This window comes from Megalops cyprinoides, chromosome 2 (assembly GCF_013368585.1).
Source record: "Megalops cyprinoides isolate fMegCyp1 chromosome 2, fMegCyp1.pri, whole genome shotgun sequence".
NCBI lineage: Eukaryota > Metazoa > Chordata > Actinopteri > Elopiformes > Megalopidae > Megalops > Megalops cyprinoides.
This window is the reverse complement of record NC_050584.1, coordinates 49,767,038-49,785,576: the sequence shown is the minus strand read 5'-3', so window position 1 is coordinate 49,785,576 and position 18,539 is coordinate 49,767,038. Positions and strand designations below refer to the sequence as shown.

Genomic DNA, 18,539 nt, shown 5'->3' with positions numbered 1-18,539 from the left:
TAAAATATGTGTATTAATGCTGGCCATACCCTTCCAAACATTTATACTGTACATTTTGTATCAGGGTAGGCCTTCAGATCAGTTGGTACAGCAGGTGTAGCGCTGTTTCTCACGTTTGCAGTTTTGCGGCTTGTTCCTTGTTCCAGATTTCATGACTTTGTGCACTCGGATGTAGCAAACCCATTTACAAACAAGAAAATATTAGTTATGACATGCTATTGGGTACAACGTTTTTTTATTCATACATAGGTTCGGTTCGTAGCTTAGTTTTTGTTTTTCCCTCTTCTGGTAATGTTTTGGAACCATATAAATTTGCGCTTGTGCGACACTGGCCAGTTTACACAACGTTTTATTTGCATCGATTCTTATGACAGAAAAGAGGTTGCAAGGTATGGATACTACTAAAGTGTAGTTGTCAATACATCTACACACACTGTTCACAAGCGGATATTGCGTAATTTGGAACATAAACGTGTGTTTGGAGCTAGTGGATGCTCTTCCGATTCAATATAGCATAAATACTGACTTGACAGGCTGTAAGGTTCAGTTGGGATTGATGTACTCGTACACGTGATGGTTTGTTGGTGCGCGTCATTCGAGCCCCCGTCTTTCGATCGCCTGCTTGTCCTGAACTGTAGCTATCAGTTTGCAAAATAAAAAAGAACCGAAAGAGAAACTCAACAGAGTAATTTAAGGGCAGACTTCTGTAGCGGCGCTTATACATTTGGTAGTGTTTGTGGTTTCAGATTTCAAAGTTAAATCTGAAGGTGGCTATTATGGCTGGTTTGATGTCAGGTTTTGGTAACTTCACCCATGCCATTGTACGAGCTATTCCTTCGTCCTTTGCCAAAGAAGCGCTGAGGACAAACAGTTCGGAGGTGGATCTGGCCAAGGCACAGCGGGAGCACGAGCATTACGTCGGGGTTCTGAAGCATAAACTCGGGCTGCAAGTGCTTGAACTACCCGCCGACGAAAGTCTTCCAGATTGCGTGTTCGTGGAGGATGCTGCCGTGGTGTGTGGTGACACCGCGCTGATAACGAGACCCGGGGCAGCTAGCAGAAGAAAAGAGGTACAGTATCCTAGCAATCTGACAGCATGCACACACAAATTTGATAAATGTCTGTATGGTTACCATATGTTGTAGAATGTTGATGGTATTGTATTAGTCGCCTCAGTTGGTAGTAACATTTCGCACATATTTTGAAACGGTAGCCTATACGAAGGGATCTGTAATTAACAGGCAACGCCCTTTGAAAGACAACGAAATACACGGCCGTTCGAGGGTTAAGTCACCATGGGCCAGTGACCGATAGGGTAAATACTTATCTCACATGCCACACGATTAAAGCATTTGAGGCGTGCTCTGTTATAATGTACAAATTATAAATAAAATTAATGTGTATGGTTTCAAGCAATCTAATATCGTGCTCTGGTAAGTTTGAATGGGACTGAAAGAGCGTCGAAATGGTCAGTCGCCTCGGCGACAGCTACCAGTCTTTTACGGGGCTGTTCAGAAGGATTCATTTACTGCGCTGGCTGTCACAAACGTGGTAAAACTAAGACTACTGAAGGTCGCACGTGCATGCGATCATCCAATCACAGAAATAACTGTTATGTAGTAACTGTACAGCCGGTGGTGTTACTAATGGCTAGCAGCAGAACTTACCAGCGATTAGTGAGACAATTTAAGGTTATGTCAGTAACAACGAAAACGCTGACAGGTGCTGTGGTTTTCAGAGAATCTATATCATTTTAGTTGTGGTCATATGAACACACGGCATGCCAGCTTTGTATCCTTTACAGAGGGGTTGCTTGTTGCATTGTTTTCTCCTTGTTTCCTTAATATCCATCATGTTATATCATTAACATGTCATTTTCTATGTCATTTCCACCAAGTAATATGACATTGCAACCTAATTCGAAAACAGGCAGCCAATGTCTGCGTAAAAACAATCTCTTACAATTTGGAATTTTCGTTTTAGACACTTCTGTAATTGAATTAAAAATCGTTAGACATATAGGGAACATCCAAGTTTTCGCTTTAACGCGAATGGGCTGCAAAATTACTTGAGCTTGTGTTATTTACCATGGCTGGGTTTCACCGTTGCTTTCAGTGACTGATTGTTTCCTTATCACTGAACACTGAATGGTAGGTGTGGTTTGGAGTAAGTCATGCCATGTCAGAGCCATTTACATTGATGTTAATTCTACCAATAAATCTGCACCCGATTAACGGAAATTTAAAATTACGTATTAAAACTGCTATACCCAGAGCTTTGTTGTTCTTGTACAACCTGTACACGGAGATGATGAATGAACGTGCAAACCTCTTTTTATAGTAGGGTATCTTATGTAGGATACTGTACAGTATTAATTTGCTGAGCAGATACCCTCCTCCAGGATGACTTGTATAGCTTACATTTTTTGCATACTGTATCTTCATAGGGCTGATTATCTTAGTTTTCCCACTGCAACACCACAGTGCCGCTAAAGTGTTATAAGGAAATTGTCAGTCAGTTTTCAAAGTTTTTTTTCAAAGTTTTATTGTCATATGCACAGTAAAGAAACAAGTTCCCTGTACAATGAAATTCTTCCTTTGCCTTCCACTTATGAGTGCCGTTAGGAGTAGAACACAAGAAAACACAAGAATTTCAGAAAGAAAATATATGAAAAAGGTCAGAGAGTGTAAGAAAAAAAAATAAATAAAGGATATATACATTAAATGTGCAAAAAAAAAAGGACATCAGTGCAGTGTAGGATGTGCAATGTTGATGCAATGTCAGTTCCATTCCATTGCACACTTGGTTGCAGTGTGGGTGTGTATGTGTGAATGTATGCATGGGCTAGGCCGGGGAGGTGTGTATTTGTGTATTTGACCCATTCAAGAGTCTGATGGCTGTTGCATAGAAGCTGTTCCTGAGTCTGGATGTTCTGCATTTCACACTTCTGTACCTCTTGCCAGAAGGTAGAAGTGTGAACAATTTGCACTGGGGGTGGGTGTAGTCCCTGACAATGGAGCAGGCTCTTTTGTGAACTCTTTGATGATAGATGTCCTGCAGAGAGGGTAGCTGTGTCCTAACAATCCTTTCAGCAGTTTTTACCACTCTCTGCAGACGCTTACGATCCATTTCAGTGGTACTCCCATACCACACTATGATGCAGCTGGTCAAGATGCTTTCAATGATGCAGCTGTAGAAGTTGCTGAGGATCTGTGGTGACATGCCAAATTTCCTCAGCCTCCTCAGGAAATACAGCCGCTGTTGTGCCTTTTTGACCAGCTGAGTGGTGTTAAGTGTCCAAGTGAGGTCATCACATATGTAGACGCCCAGTAATTTGAAACTGCTCACCCTTTCCACCTCAAGCCTATGGATGATCAGTGGCTGATGAGTTTTCTTCTCCTTTCTCATGTCCACGATCATTTCCCTGGTCTTGTCTGTGTTGAGGGTGAGATTGTTCTCCACCTCATCCCTGTATGCTGTCTCGTCACCGCCAGTAATGAGTCCGATGACAGTGGTGTCGTCAGCAAATTTCAGGATGTTGTTGTCCTTGTGAGAGGCGACAGAGTCATGAGAGGCGACACAGTCGTGTGTAAACAGTGTGTAGTGTGTGTCAGTTGTCTAGCTGATGTATTTTTTCCTTACTCTCCAACTTATATTGACTCTCGAAGTATACAAACAAATGAAGGTGTTCAGTGTCCTTTTTAATATGTGTATTAAAACTGACACTGCCATTGGTGAGACTTGAGAAAAAAGTGAATTAATTCTGGCTTGGAAAATAGATGCCATGTCTTCTTTTTAAACTGTTTCCAACATTCTCAGCAAGTTGTCATCACACCAAAATTACAGTTTCTTCTGTCTGTGAAGTATAAATGAGAGTGCCCTTATCTCCACAATGTTTAGAATTCTCAAGAATTTTTAGCATTGTATTATTTGTATTTCCCCTTGCAATTGACTGTCTACCGGTCCTTGGTTTGTTTTCTTCCTTTTTTTTCTTTTCAAACACTGAGGTCACTCCCTGCAAATCCTGTTTCTGTTACTTCCTCTCAATGCCTCAGCTTTGCTTGTCATACACCAGAGACATGCAGCAGTTGGGGATTGTGTGGACAGCTGTGAAGGAATTAGGGCAGATGCCACACAGGACATGTAGGATTGGTGGAGGAGCAATGATTTCTGGTGGGAAAACCAGTACAGAGGACATTCCGATGGTTGAATGATTAATTGGTAATGTTTTTCCACTTTTGTCATTTACACTTTTTTAAGAAGCCTGATGTCTTTTGCCCATTACAGAAGTTGTTGCTTTTAATTTGCAATGTTTCTAAGTGACTTCAGTCCCTTGCAATTTATTTGGTGTGTAAACAAGATTCTAGTGACTTTGAAGACGTGATGTGTACATTACATATTTGCTTAGCAGACAAGTGTATCTAGTGTGACAAGCTTACACTTTTGCAGGTTATCCATTTACAGAGCTGGATATTTACTGAAGCAATTAAGGTTAAGCATATTGCTCAAGGGTACAACAGCAGTACCGCACCTGAAATGGAACCTGCAAAGTACAGCTCCTTTCATCACTCTACCACACTGCCCTTTACATTTGTTTTCACATATATGTATTCCTGAGACATCTCTCACTAGATCTTGGGGGAGAGCTACTTGAAGTGGTGAATGTCCATGATATTACACAATTATCATCATAAAATGAGTATAGTGGTATTTGTAATGAATATTATGTATGCTGACAGTTGGAAATATTTCACATAGTCTTAAAGGTATTTGTTTAAAATGACTAGTCTCCCAGGTTTGTGAGACTAGTTTTTATTCAGGGCATACATGGCATGTCAAAAATCCTTGATTTTAGTCCAGCGTTGAAGTAATTTAAGCTACCTCCTTCCCTCAGCAACATCGCCTCTCTGGCTCATTGCAGTGGAGTGTGGTGGATAAAGTTTTGTGCTTATTTTTAGAGCAAAAAGTAATTTTGCAGGGCTGTAATAACTTAAGTCACCTATATATCTATGTTGCGTCGATCCTGAAGCCAGACATACATATGTATATGGGCTGTCAGTGAATAAAAATAGTTGAATTGTTTAGATTAATTGGATCTGGGCTCTTTTAAGTTAGCTACATTACCATACATTTCCGTGTGGCTCAGGACCATGTCACATCACCCTACCATGCTTTATTCCAGTTCAACGCAGCTGTCCCAATGTTGATCCTTTATTATTTAGCGTGTCAGTAAGATAAAAAATAACTCATTGTCAGATTCGGTGGATTTTTTTATGGCTCAACTGGGGCTGAGAGGAACATTTAAGGCTGCATCTGCCATAGATTTGATATATTAAATGTAGAATAATACACACATATTAAATTGCTTATTGATAGGAAGTCTCAACACCTTCATGAATGCTTTTCAAACCCATTAGGCTTGGCTGCTGCAGCTGGTGATGGATTTCTTGTTTAGGGGCTTTATTGATTGGCCGTGATGGACGTGGTGCAAGTGGATTAGGCCATTATGTACTGTCGGTTCCGAATGACTGGACTCTCATTACAGAAAAATGATTTCTGCTGTGGAAGAGTTTCTATGACAATTGAAAATTTGGGCATATTATTGAAATTTAGCAAGAGAAAAAACACAGTTTTCTAAGGATTGCCCTCATATTGAAGTCACAGACAAAAGCTGAACACAAAACACAAAAATAGTTAAACCCTGAAATGAAGTGAGTTTGGCAGCCTGTTCACTGTGACGCTGTTATGCCTTTAAGGTGTTATTGTGTTTATTTTCATTTTTTATTTTAAATATAGATTACATATACACATGTCATAGAGGAGTTATGATTAACTTGGAGAGGTCAGAAGACATTGGTGTGTACTGTAGACCTACCCAGGAGTGACTAGCAGTGGTGGATGAACTCACAGGCTTGTATAAGGTGTGGGACAGCAAGAAATGTCTGGTGCTGGTCAGCTCCACTCTGAAGCAGTAGAAGGTGACTGTGCTTTCAGTGTTTACTCATAGGTTCCTGGCTCTTTGGGAAGGAGTCAGACTGATGTTTTCAGGGAAAGACGCCAAGTTAAGTTCAAGACCAGTGAAGACAGGCAGACAGCACCCATCTGTATATATAATTGGCATATGTTATAAATTGTTCATTAGTGTACTCATTAATTAATAAATTAATATTTTCAGTGGACAGAATCAGATACTGTTGCGAGGAAGTTCTTGCAGTTAGTAACTGCATCATTCGAGGCATAGTCGATCAGTTTGCACATACTGCGCATATTCATTTAATGCCTTTCACTTGTTAAAAACTTCAAATGAAAGGAGACCATATATATTACAATGAACAATTACATGGACAGCATTGATTATCTGATGTACCACATAAGACTGATGTAAACTGAGAAGTTTTACCCATGGAAAACAGCACTTGAGCTGCAGACATGTTATCACAAACAACAGCACTGTAGCACCACACACAAGGCACACTTTATGAATAGGTCGTCTGTTACCAGCAGCTTCTCTACACTCTGCCCTTCCTGACAACCTTCCCACAAACACTCTGCACATGGTCCTGGATGCCATCCAAGGTCACATTAAATCCTTGATTTCTTTTGAGTCACTGCCCCCCCCCCCCCCTTCCGCCCCGTGTCAGACAAAGGTGAATCCTGTGATGCAGAGGCTCTTCATAGCATCATTAGTTTCTTTACAAAAAGGGGATTTATTGAATGAGTTGCATGCCTTTTTTAAAAATGCTCTAAGACGCTGTGTTGCAAAAGGATACACGTAATATAGGTTTATTGATTGATTGATTTGAGAGTAACAATCTCAATTTGGGGATCATAAAAAGCCTCCTTCTGTGCATACTGTAGTTGAGGTGAGTGGGACTGTAGCAACCCCTTATCCTTGTTTTGAATGGCATCCCCATCTGACAAGAGTCTAACAGTACTCCTGTTCAGTCAGCCCAGCTGCCCAGTTTCTCTCTGCTGGTGGAAACACACTTTGGCATTTAATCGTAGTAATCTAATCCCTTCCAGTATCTCAAAATAGTCAGTGGAGATGGGGAGGGGAGGGGAGCTTTTTCATAACTCATACGTCACTGGAGTCTGAAGGCAGCACCAGGAAGACATAACTACTTAATTAATTTAAAATGAATAAGGAATGGGGAGAAAAATAGATCATTGTGGCTGGTTGATATGATCTTAACCATTAAATCATTTCCACTAAGCCTTTTAGGAAAGTTGAGTTTTAATCTTAGTAATTTCACTATTAAATCATTTTAAGTTGGGGTGTACCTCACCGCTCTCATGGACTAACCCAAGGCCCCACACTCACAACATCACAGTACAGAGCTTTATTTTGACAAGTCAAGAAGCAGATGCTATACCTTCTTTTTTTGGATTTCCTGTGCAGGAAAGATGTCTGGTTTCTGCAAGAGTTTGACATACGGGTGTGACAGTAAAACTTTTCAGCTCACTGCGGATGAGTTAGTGCCGTGAGGTCAACTCCGTTTTTCACTGTCTCAGTGAAATTCCTGCGCTACAACCTGACCTGCTTTGGAAAGACTACACAGCACTCTTTGTGTGATGCCGTTGCACGTGTGTTATGCTTCCATTATGTTGGGCTCTGTAAAAAGAGCCATTTGAATGCGATGTCTCTCCAACCCCGATCTCTGACCTGTGGGCGTGTCAGCGGCCAGCTGTGGAACACTTGTGAACTAGAACCTTTTTTGGCTGGCTGTGTTCTGGTTGACTGTCATTGGGACAGAAAGGCTCAGTCTGCAGTGTTTTGGGACATGCAGCAACAGAGAGAGCACTTCTAGTTCAGTGTTGTAATCAACATCAAAAAGCTGTGAGGTCCTAGAGCACTACCCCCTCAATGTCCTGCTTGTCAGGTAGAGGAAACACAGTGAACTATTGCCTGTGCTTAATATGGAGGCATGGCTTCTCTTTGACTGAACTGTTGAGTGACTTGATACAGTATTTGGAAAGCATGAAACATGCACATCCTTTATCTGATCCAAGCATCACAAAGCTAACAGCATACAGGGTTGTGGGTGAGTGGAAATAAGGCTATTATAACAGAGAGGATGTTAGCTCTGTAGTTTATTCAGAGCTGAGCACAGTTAATCCTACGGTCCAGTTCAGCAAATGTCCATGCTGTGTGTGTGCCTGCAAAATTCTTATTAGAGGGAAGAAGAGAACATCTTTTTTTTTTTTTTGAGAGCGTTTGGTATTTCATTCACTGTATTTGAGTAATGTCTAGAAATATTAACATCTTTGTATAATACTTTTTAAATGACAGCATACAAAGCAGACACCAAGGAATCTAAATTGTCTGTATAAGGTTTTCCCACAACAATCAAAATCTTACAGAGGTGATCTTAGTGTTTGTGAGTAGGCTAAACACAGTTCAACACCTATGTTACTGTTGCAGTGAAATGATGCTGAATTGCCATACTGAATTGTTTTTAACAAAATACTGATCCTTATCTGCATCTTACATTGTTTCATATGAAGCAGTAAGTGTATGATGAACACAAAGTATCTGTGACTTGTTTTAATAAAGCAAGCCATATCAGTTATATCTTTTATATCAGAAGCTACTCAATAAAGTACTTTTAGTGGGCTAGCTAGAGAATACTAATAAGCAGCTTTGTTGCGCTCCCTTTTGGTGGACCCCTGTTTGGTTTATTCATGGTGGAATGTACTCTATGTTATGCAGTCAAAATGTGCAAATATAAAAAATGTTCTTAAAGTAAGTTCACACTGTGTCTCTCATTCGAATTAATGCAGTGACATTTCCAGTGCTCCTCTAATTAGATGCCTGCTGGCACAACAAGTAATGCACACAGAATCTTATTAAATCAGCTACCTAGTTAAGGACATGCATCTGATACTGAGCTGTGATACCGAATATGATGCAGTACTGTATGGATATGGTCTACAGATACCTCACCATTTAGTTGGGCCTTCATTTAATATCTGTTGCATGCAATGAATGCTTGTGAGACTAGGCCATGGCTGTTTGAGAGGGAGGCAGAACAACAATTATGCTATATCAACCAAGCTTTATATAGTGCCAGAAATGATTATCATTGTTGTTGCTGATAGATTAGCCTCCACTGAACAAACATAATTACTGTTTCAATGGCTTCTGCGTGTTTGTTGGATTCTATTCAAATTATGCCAGTATAGGATTTGCTCCCTGTTCTGTGGCAAACTAGTTTGAATATATTCACTTCGGTGCCCCATTTTCACCGTGTTACATCCAAAAAATTCAGTCTTTCCCTGGTCAATGTACAGGAATTGTTCTTTGTAAGCCATGTACTTACGTCAGCCTTGGCTGTGTTTCTGCAAGTGGTGTTCCTTGACATGAGTGCATTGATCATGAAATTCTTATAAAATGACTTAATAGACTTGTTGCATTATTACGGATGAACACTCATGGTTCAGGTGATTGTTCTTTGGTTTTGAGTTTGTGCAAGGTCTAGAAGTTTCTCCTGATGTCTTTGAAGTGAAAGATGGAGTTGTTTGAAGTTTCATTGTTTAGCTTATGCTTTTCCTTGTATAGTACCCATTTAGGAGGTTGTACAGGCATAGTATCAAATTCCGTTGCATGTACATAATAATTGAAAGCCTCAATGAGACTATTTGGCGGTCTACGTTCCAGTCCAGAAAATGACAACATGTCTCAGTGACTTAAGAAACTGAGAGATGGTCAGTTGTTGGTCTTGTAAATATGCTATCTATCTCATTTCTAGACAGTCCTATAATGTTAATGAGCATTTTGCTCTATATATAAGAGTGTTTGTCTGTGAATGGCTAGAATGACTTGACTGATGTAGAAGAACAGTCTAAGCATTAAGCTGTAGATGTTTGTGTTTAACCATACTTATGCTGCCATAGACAGGGAGGCATAAATATGGTTAAGGTAGGGTGGGTAGGGTTTCTGTCCAGCAGAGTATGTAGGACATTTAGGTGACGAAGAATGAGAATTTCAAACTGTAACCTGTAATTTCATTCTTAATATTGTGGGTTTTATGAGCATTCCTTCTGACCTTTACTCTCAAGTGTTTCACAACTGGGTGCTGCTATGACCCTGTGCCAACTCTGTATTAACCCCCACCACCCCTGAGTTGACTGAATTTGACTAGTTAATACTATTAGCTAGTCTTCAGTGTGGTATTATAGCAGTGTTTCATTCTTCCTATCAGTTTGTGTTTTTTGATTTCATTTCTTTTCTACAATGCACTACATGATGCTCTTTGGACATCCATTTGGAAAGGGTGCTAATATAAAGTAAATTTTGGTTGAATGACCCATGCAACCATTAAATTTACAGTGTGACTGCAATCAAAATCTTTACAGGTTCTGTCTGATTCCTGTGTGATTCACAGAAATAACAGTGATTGCTCTGCAACGAAAAATGGTAGCAATCATTGCGCTGGATTCAACAACTTGTTTTCTTCAAGTTAACTGCTTGTCAGTAGAATTTTATGTTCCATGTACAATTTGTCTCCAGAGAAGCTTTTGATTGAATATCCCTCTGGGACACAGCTGTTAAAAAAGAAGAATTCCCAATAACACCCTAATCAATACTTACAATTTGCAAGCTACTGAATGGCTTCAACCCCTGTGCTCAGTCATTACCGAGAAAGAGAAAAGGCCTTTGTCTCACTGTGAATGACTGGAATTGAGCTGTTTAAATCCTGACATGGCATCGTTGCCATGGCAACAGTACCTCTGACGCTGTATTCCCAAAATTTGTTACATCCAAAAAACAGCCTTGTTGTTTAACTTCTTGCATTGAACATCAGAGCACTCGTTTTACAAACTTTTATTTCTGAATGTTTTTTGCATATCTAGCTTGTTTGTAAGGATTAGGACTCAGACAGTGGGACAAGGAATGTTGTCCTATTGCTTGTGTATGAAATTTTAGTCTGTGTACTAAAACCTTGATCTGCTCAGCTGTGCTCCTTTGCAAGGTAATTGGTAATTTCAGGTAGTCTCTTAACTATGTGAATGTAAAGATGATTTTTGGTGGGTGGTGGGATTCTTTTGTCCTTCCATGATCAGAGGTCATCAGTCACTGAACTGAGACCATGTGAAAGGATGGTTTGGGACCCAGGCCAAGATGCTTTTCTTCTAGGATATCTTGCAACATTGATCAGTCCACTTGTAGACCATTACTTGATTTCATGGTTAGCTCACTGACTAACAGCAGCTAAGCCTTGCATCTTGTAGCTAGTATCCAGGCAACTAAGAACTCTAGTGTTATTTAGCTTTTAGTAATGAGTACTGAGTAGGCTTCATGAGTGCCTTTGTAATCATGCCTATGTTCAATGCTTTAACATTGGGATGTAGAAGTTGTCTCTTCTATTAAAACTTTTAAATGTGATAGCCTGCTTAGTAGCTAACTAGGTAATGTAGCTAGCTAGCACTGAATTGCTGTAGCCTGAAATGCAGATAATCTGTGATTTTAGCTTGCAAGCATTCAGTGCCATTGCTAGCTAAAATAAAGAAAATTTATGCAAAGTGACATCACTAGAGACATAGAAAAGGGATGAAAGTTTGCACTAGCTAGCCAGCTCTGTTAGACCAAGTATCAAATCGCATTTTTACACTTGAACTCTTACAGAGGTTTGATCACACTAGCCAAAACAGAGTAGCAGAGGTGCATGATGTAAACTGAAGACAGAGACTGAGACAAGAGACTGATCGCAAAGCTGAATAAGAAATTTTTAAGATGAGCATCATCGGTGGTCGCTAAGTGAAGGCATTCAGACACATCAAGGAGACACATGAGAAGGGAGAGTCATATAAAACAGAACAACAAAAAGTGATGCAAGTGGTGCAAGTTGAGCACCAGTAGGACACTAAGCCTGTTGTTCAGCTGTGTGTAGTTTTATAACACACATACAATTCACATACTCCATTATCTTTTTATTGCTTGTTTACCTGGAATATGACAGACACTTTAAATATTCACTCTGCATTTATTTTAATTTCAGCAAATTCATTTGAGGCGAAAACTGCAACCGAACCATGCACAAATGAGATGGCATTTACCAGAGGAAAAACTTGTGTCCGATTAATTTTCCCCAGCCTGGGGCATTGTAGAAGGATGCGGACTATCAATGTGATTTACTAATGGATGAATATGCTGCAGCCATTTCCCTGTATTGTTCCTGTCAGTCAAAGTGGGATCAGGTGTGAGGTACGTGCGGATGGTCATGTTTTTATACAGCTCTGGCTGTTTTTTATACAATCTCTCTTATGCACATCAGCCGTGAGGTATTTTCATTTAATTTAGAAGTGTACAACCAGTATTGTCTTATGAGTTTTTATTTACATGACAACATGAAGGGGATAGGCTTGAGTGTCACCTTGGTTTTTTTCTTTGAAAAATTGTGGTTAGGTAGTAAATGTTTTAATATTTTTTACCTTAACCTTTTCCTCTCAAGTACCATTTAAACATAATATAACTTCCATTGTCCCAATTTCAGGACATGCCATTGGTGTCCTTTTGGCTGTTTAGGAGCCTTGTGTGATGAATTCCCCCTGGCTTTTCACCATACGTTATGTACACAGTCAGCAGTTGCAGTGCAGTTTAAGCCCTTTGCCCTGTGTGATGGGACACTGACAGTGTTGCAGAGTGCACGTTAGCCACAGGTAATATTAACCCGAGTCAACCTTGCTGGAAATCTCTCTCACTCTCATGATAGTAACAGTTGAATGAGAGGTCGTTGGAGCACAAGGCCAGCGAGAGGAAGTGGGACAGGAAGCTGCAGATGTGGAATTCCTGAAGTATAAGAGGAGGAGCAGAAATGTGGTGCAGCAGTGCCAGAATCTGTGTGGGATGTTGTGAAGGAGCAGGGGCACGCGGTGCGAGGTGTGGGGCACGAGGGCAGCCTCTGCCTGGATGTCACAGTGTGGCGTGAGCTCTGCGTTCTCATGCTGTTCTCACGCCAAGGCCAGGATGTATCCTACTGTTGAGCCACTCCAAACACAATGTGAAGAATGTGCTGCATCATTCAAAGAGAACAATACGGCACACTGTGTCATCTTTCAGCCGCAGAATTTATTGACAGAAGTTTTTTTTTAAAGATGCTGTCAGTTTCAGTGCCATCAGAGTAAAACCTTTGAAGTTGTTGTGTGTGGGACTGCAATTAGACACAGCATGCATACATTCCCACAAAGCTGAAAATACAGCACAACACAAGCAAAAAGGATATGGCCTCATTTAACACTGAAACACAGTATCTACTGCATTCTGCAGGGCATTTTGGAGGTAATGAAGAAGAAACACATCATTGAGCAGTTCAGGACATGAGCATTTCTAAAAGACTACAGTGAATAATGTTTCATGGAATGTTACTGTTCTGATCAACTGTGATCTTATGTCTTTAACCAAGACTGGATGGCATGACAAAGACTGCTCGTGGTACTCTGATAATAATGGCATTAATACCGTATAATAAAATTATTTGTCAAAGGTGAAAGACTTCCTGCTGTAACAGCATGTAACTGATCTGTTGACTACATTGGCAATACACTTCCCTTGGATGGATTCTTTCTACATTTATTCCAACTCTGTCAGACACTGTAATGCTTAGTGCTCTTAGTAATAAAACGCATGTGTTGTTCAAATCAGTCAGTATGATATTTTTTAAGAGCAGTGGAGGAAATAAGGAAAGTACCCTCTCATCTACAGTTGCTGTTATTGTGCCATGGTGGAGGTGACACTGACAGTGTTGCAGAGTGCTTGTGTTCCTTGAGCAATCGAATCCATTGACCGCTGAATTAGTGTACAAAAAAGCTGCCAGTATGTACGTGGGCAGTGTCATGTTGGCGTTAAGGGCAGGCATGGCAGCAAACATTGTTCCCACGCTTGTCTTGTGACGTGCTAGCTGTGGTCAATATCACACAGTGACGCACTAGTCAGAGAATAGAGTGTGCAAGAGAACTGAGGAAAAGAGCATACGCAAGGGGTTAGAAAAGCTGGAATACTCATATAGAAAAGTATAGACACTCTGAATTTATGGTGGCTATGCTGCATTCTGATGAGATGAGGGATGCATTTGAAAGCTTGTTCCAGCCTAACGTTTGGAAATTAGGGTTGACTGTACTTTTGAAAACTGTAAAATGTGACAACATTGCAAATGTCATGCAGGGGACTGCTGGTTAGATTTTAATAAGCCTTTAATGAAAGTTCCAGAAACTGCATGTAATACACTGTAAAAAGAATCGTCTTTACATACACTGCAAATGCCTTAACTCATTCTGACAACTAGTGACTGCAAATATTTCACACTAAAACAGAGACATTCATTATGTGGGCCTGGATGCACTATAAGAAAGCAGTTAGTGAGCTCAGGACCTGAAACCTTAAGAAGAGAAAACTTTCTGATTGTTTCAAATCTCTTTCAAAGATACAAACCCCTGTAGATTCTTACTCGTTTGGCTGCACAGGTAGGAGCTGCCAACCAGTTGGTCAGACATGTACAACGACCCGCAAAGAGGCTTGAAATTCTTCAGATGTCATGCTTGCGTCAAGCCTGTAGTTGATGATGTTGATGTATTCTGTCAGCAGCTGGGGAGAGAAGTGTGGCTGTAGATTGATTGGCTTTGGGGGCGGGGGGAGAGGTTACTTGCAAACTTGTGTGACGGAGAGAAAATAATCAAAGGAAGAAGTATCACACCCAAGTAGCGTCTGCAGCTGTCTCAGCACCTGGATTATCACCTGCTGCATACCCATATGACTCCCAGCTTCCCTAGACCCACAGGGCTGCACACCCCATTCCACAATACCAGCCATACCAGCCATTCCATCCATTCTAGGCTATATCAAGGACTGCATATGCTGTAGCAGCTAGCTTCTCTGAAGATACTTGTCCCTGATAATTAAAGTGTAAATGCAGAAGCTGAACAGTGTCCCTGATGACCAGATTGCAAGTGTCAGGTCTTTCAGGGAAAGCTTACTTTTTGAAGTTGTTTGCTTATAAGGGATTGTGCAGAGAAGTATAACCCTCAGGCAGTGTCATTGGAAAAAAAAACTCTGGTCACATGAATACACTGTCAATTTTGTAATGCATTTAAACCTGGCTTTAGATTGGCTATTAGACTAAAACCATTACATAAGCCTTTTTATATAATTTACTGGCTCAGATGTAGAGAGTTAATGCAGAGAGCATGGGCGTGGTGGGTGGGAGGGGCAGGATTGTAGCAGATAGGGATAGTTGGCTTCGTTATGTAAGCCACTCGGCGTTGTGTAACAGTATTTGTTTAATTTTCCACCAAATACCTTTCTGAAGAGGTGAATTGCAGGGAAAAAATGTAGGGGGGATACAGAGGTCTCGGAGGGACTCTTGATGAAGTGTTTTGTTGGCACGGTACTTGGAAAAAAGACATCAATGTTGTCCACGGAGAAGCAGGGGGTGTAGGGAGTCATATCTTCTTCCAGACACAGGACAGCCGTTTCACTCTATTTACTTTTTCCTTTTGTTATCCTCCCCTTGTAGAAAGCTTAATGCATTTCACGTCTGTTCATGTGAAGGCTAGCGCGGTGTTTATTGAATGTGCCTTGCCAGACAAGAAAAGAAAGTACCCCATCCATGACCACATAGCTAAGGCATCTGCCATTTCTATTTAGAGGCTGTGAATTATACATAAAAAAAAAAGATATGAAGAAGAGCGACTGGAACATTTTGATGTTGGCACCACGTTTTTGTAGTGTATATTTGGAATATTATTATTATTTGTGGCAGATGGATTTCTTGAGGAGGATTTTCCCTTTTTGCAGGCGCTTTAGTACACTTATGGTATCGGAATACTGGTGTACAGTATCTCACTGAAGTGCACGAGGCAGAATCCATTCATCTGGACCTGTTTAAAGCTGACAGTCACAAGCCCTCGTTAACAAAATAAGGATCCTTGTCTCAAACCATGGGAAATAAAAATTGACATAATGACAAACTTTTCCATACTCACCCCCTAGTATAAACTTATCTAATTGCTGTGCAGTTTGAACCCACAATAAAGTTATCCGCTGGGTTCAAGCTGTGGGAAACAGCAGACTTCCGGAAAGTTGTCTCATCACCGCACAGGCTTTGAAAACACTTGCAGCTGGTGCGAGATTACACAGCCGAAAATGATGTCTCTTTTAGTCATTAGATCAGGCAATCAGCTCCACTGGAAATTGCATGCCTAATTTCCAAATCCTATTCAAAGGACACTTGGCAGGTGAACAGAAGAGTTTCGATGATTGTTCGTGCATAATCTCCCCTTTGCCCTTCAGATCACGTCGGAGATCTTAATTCCAGAGGGGCATTAGCCCATTAATTCTCAGCTGAGACAGTCATGTCATCAATGGCTCTGCAGGGGAGATTCTAAAATACAGAAGATTTGAATACAGGGTAGCACAGCTCTTGTAGAAAGATATTTGAGAAGATCACAGTAATGAGGCCTTTGCTACAGTGACATATACATCTTGTTTTATAAGTTGAGTAATGGAAAGGCCAGTTTACTGAAGAAATCAGACTAAGAGGTCAGTGGTTAAAATGTTTTCATTTTCTCATGTTCCACATGTGGCAGCGCCTTCAGAGGCGTATTCTTGCATTATTAAGCAAATCTATTTCATCACCATCTAGAAAGCGAGTCTGACATTATCCACAGGGAAATAAATCAAAGATTCCCCTTCCAAATCTCTCATTCATTTACAAGCAATAGGCAGCTGTTGAATATGTGAAACATGAAGTGGTACAACTTGCACACTGGGTGTGAGCATGTGTGTGTGTGTGTCTGTGTGTGTGTGTGTGTGTGTGTGTGTATGCGTGCAAGTACATGTGCAGCGAAGTCTCCTTTTGCACAAGCTGTGCAGCTGTGTTCTCTCAGGACATCTCGGGTGTCTCCCAGGCCGGGTCGAGCAGAACTCACCCAGCTCACGCTGTAATGAGCGCTGATTAATGTCTGCTTCCTGTTCTGCCATAGCCAGTCAAAACATGGCTCAGACAGCCATCATGATTCTTTATGTCGCTGGAACTGTCAGGACCACTTAGCGCTGACTTAGAACCATTTTATTAATCCACATAATTACCCATCTGAACTGCAAGTACTGGCAAGGTGGCAAGGGAAGAACAGTGAACCACATTTAATCATCTGGGAGGAAGACTGCGGGGATTGAGATTTCCTCCTTCTGTAAATAACAATTTTAGATCAATTGGAACCACTGTTTTCACTTTTAAGTTGTCCCTCTCATCTCTCTGGTGGTTAATCAAGCTTGTACAGAAAGCGTTTTTGCTTTTCCACACTTGAAAGGATGAATACCATGAAGATTTTGTCATACCCCACCCAGTATCATGTTCCCTGGAAGCTTATCTTAAGAGAACTGATGATCTGCTCTAAAGCTGCTAAGGCGTTTGTGTTAGATTTACATTCTTGCTCAAATATAGAATGAATCTAGTACAGAAACTGGTAAGTACCACTTGGGACAGCAGTGTCAAAACACCCAATCACTTCATAATCATTGTCACTCAATTCATTGCATCTCCAGCTCTAAGCTTTTGGTGCTTTTGCACTTAAAACGTAGTTGAGTTGACATGCTTCAAAGCTACAATCAGAAAAATGGGATGGCTGAGGTAAGCAGCTTTGGAACAACCAGATACTCACTCTTTATGAATGGGTAGGAAATTGATGAGTGATTATTTAAAACTGATTTCATGGGTTGTGTAAGTACTGCAACTCATGAGAATAGACTTCAATGTGTTTGATTTAAAGATACATAAGCCCCATGTCATTCTGCAAAGGCAGTCCAATTCATTCTTAAAATCAGACTAAAATGCTCATGTTTATTCAAATCCAAGCATGTTAATTTCAATTAATTATGCACCACATCACAGTAACAATCTGAATGCCTAATTAATTCACATTAAAGGGTTGAATTTGCGTAAGGGTACCATATTAGCCTTTCAAAGTACTTTTTTGTCCTGTTTCCTTAATTGCAGGAACTTCATTAATGCAGCACACCACAGGGTCAAGAAGTCAGCTCTATTTTGGTGTCATCCTTATGATCTCCTGCATATTCTCTATGACCTTTTCTACCAGTGACACCTGTGCCCCTTTTAGATGCACCTTGTACAAATGACTGCTGGAGCGTTAGTCCTTAATCACTCTTCATCAGAAATTCAGATGGTGCTGTTATTATCCTGTCTTTAAGCACTCAGACAGCACTATTTGCATGTATTCGTTCAACTATTTTTCATCAAAGGAGATTTTTCTTACTGTAGAAATATTTGCCAATGGTGAAGGGATGCAGTTCAGAGATGAATAACGACAAAACAAAATTAGCTTGTCAATTGTGTTGACAAATACCATAAAATAATTCAGTGTTGCTTGGAAATAGGGCTATAACTATCTAGATTATATAAATATTGTATTGAAGACTCAGTCATGAAATTAATGGACGGTTTCCATTGTCAGCTGTTGTGAGCTGGGTTTGTTCACCTGTCATACATTTAGCTGGCTGACTGTGAACTGGTTAGCTTTGCAAGCTT

General features: G+C 40.5%; 1 protein-coding gene across 3 annotated transcripts in view; it reads left to right on the top strand.

The window, feature by feature from the left end:
- The window catches only part of ddah1 (dimethylarginine dimethylaminohydrolase 1), a 60,944-nt gene that overhangs the window by 5,519 nt on the left and 36,886 nt on the right, over positions 1-18,539 (top strand). The window contains exon 1 of one of the 3 annotated variants that reach the window (XM_036520900.1): positions 528-1,070. The exons of the other annotated variants lie outside the window; for them this stretch is intronic. Within the exon in view, the coding sequence (XP_036376793.1) occupies positions 777-1,070 (294 nt within the window). The 5' untranslated portion in view covers positions 528-776. Of the gene's footprint in view, positions 1-527; positions 1,071-18,539 lie in introns of those variants that run through there. 3 annotated transcript variants of the gene reach the window in all.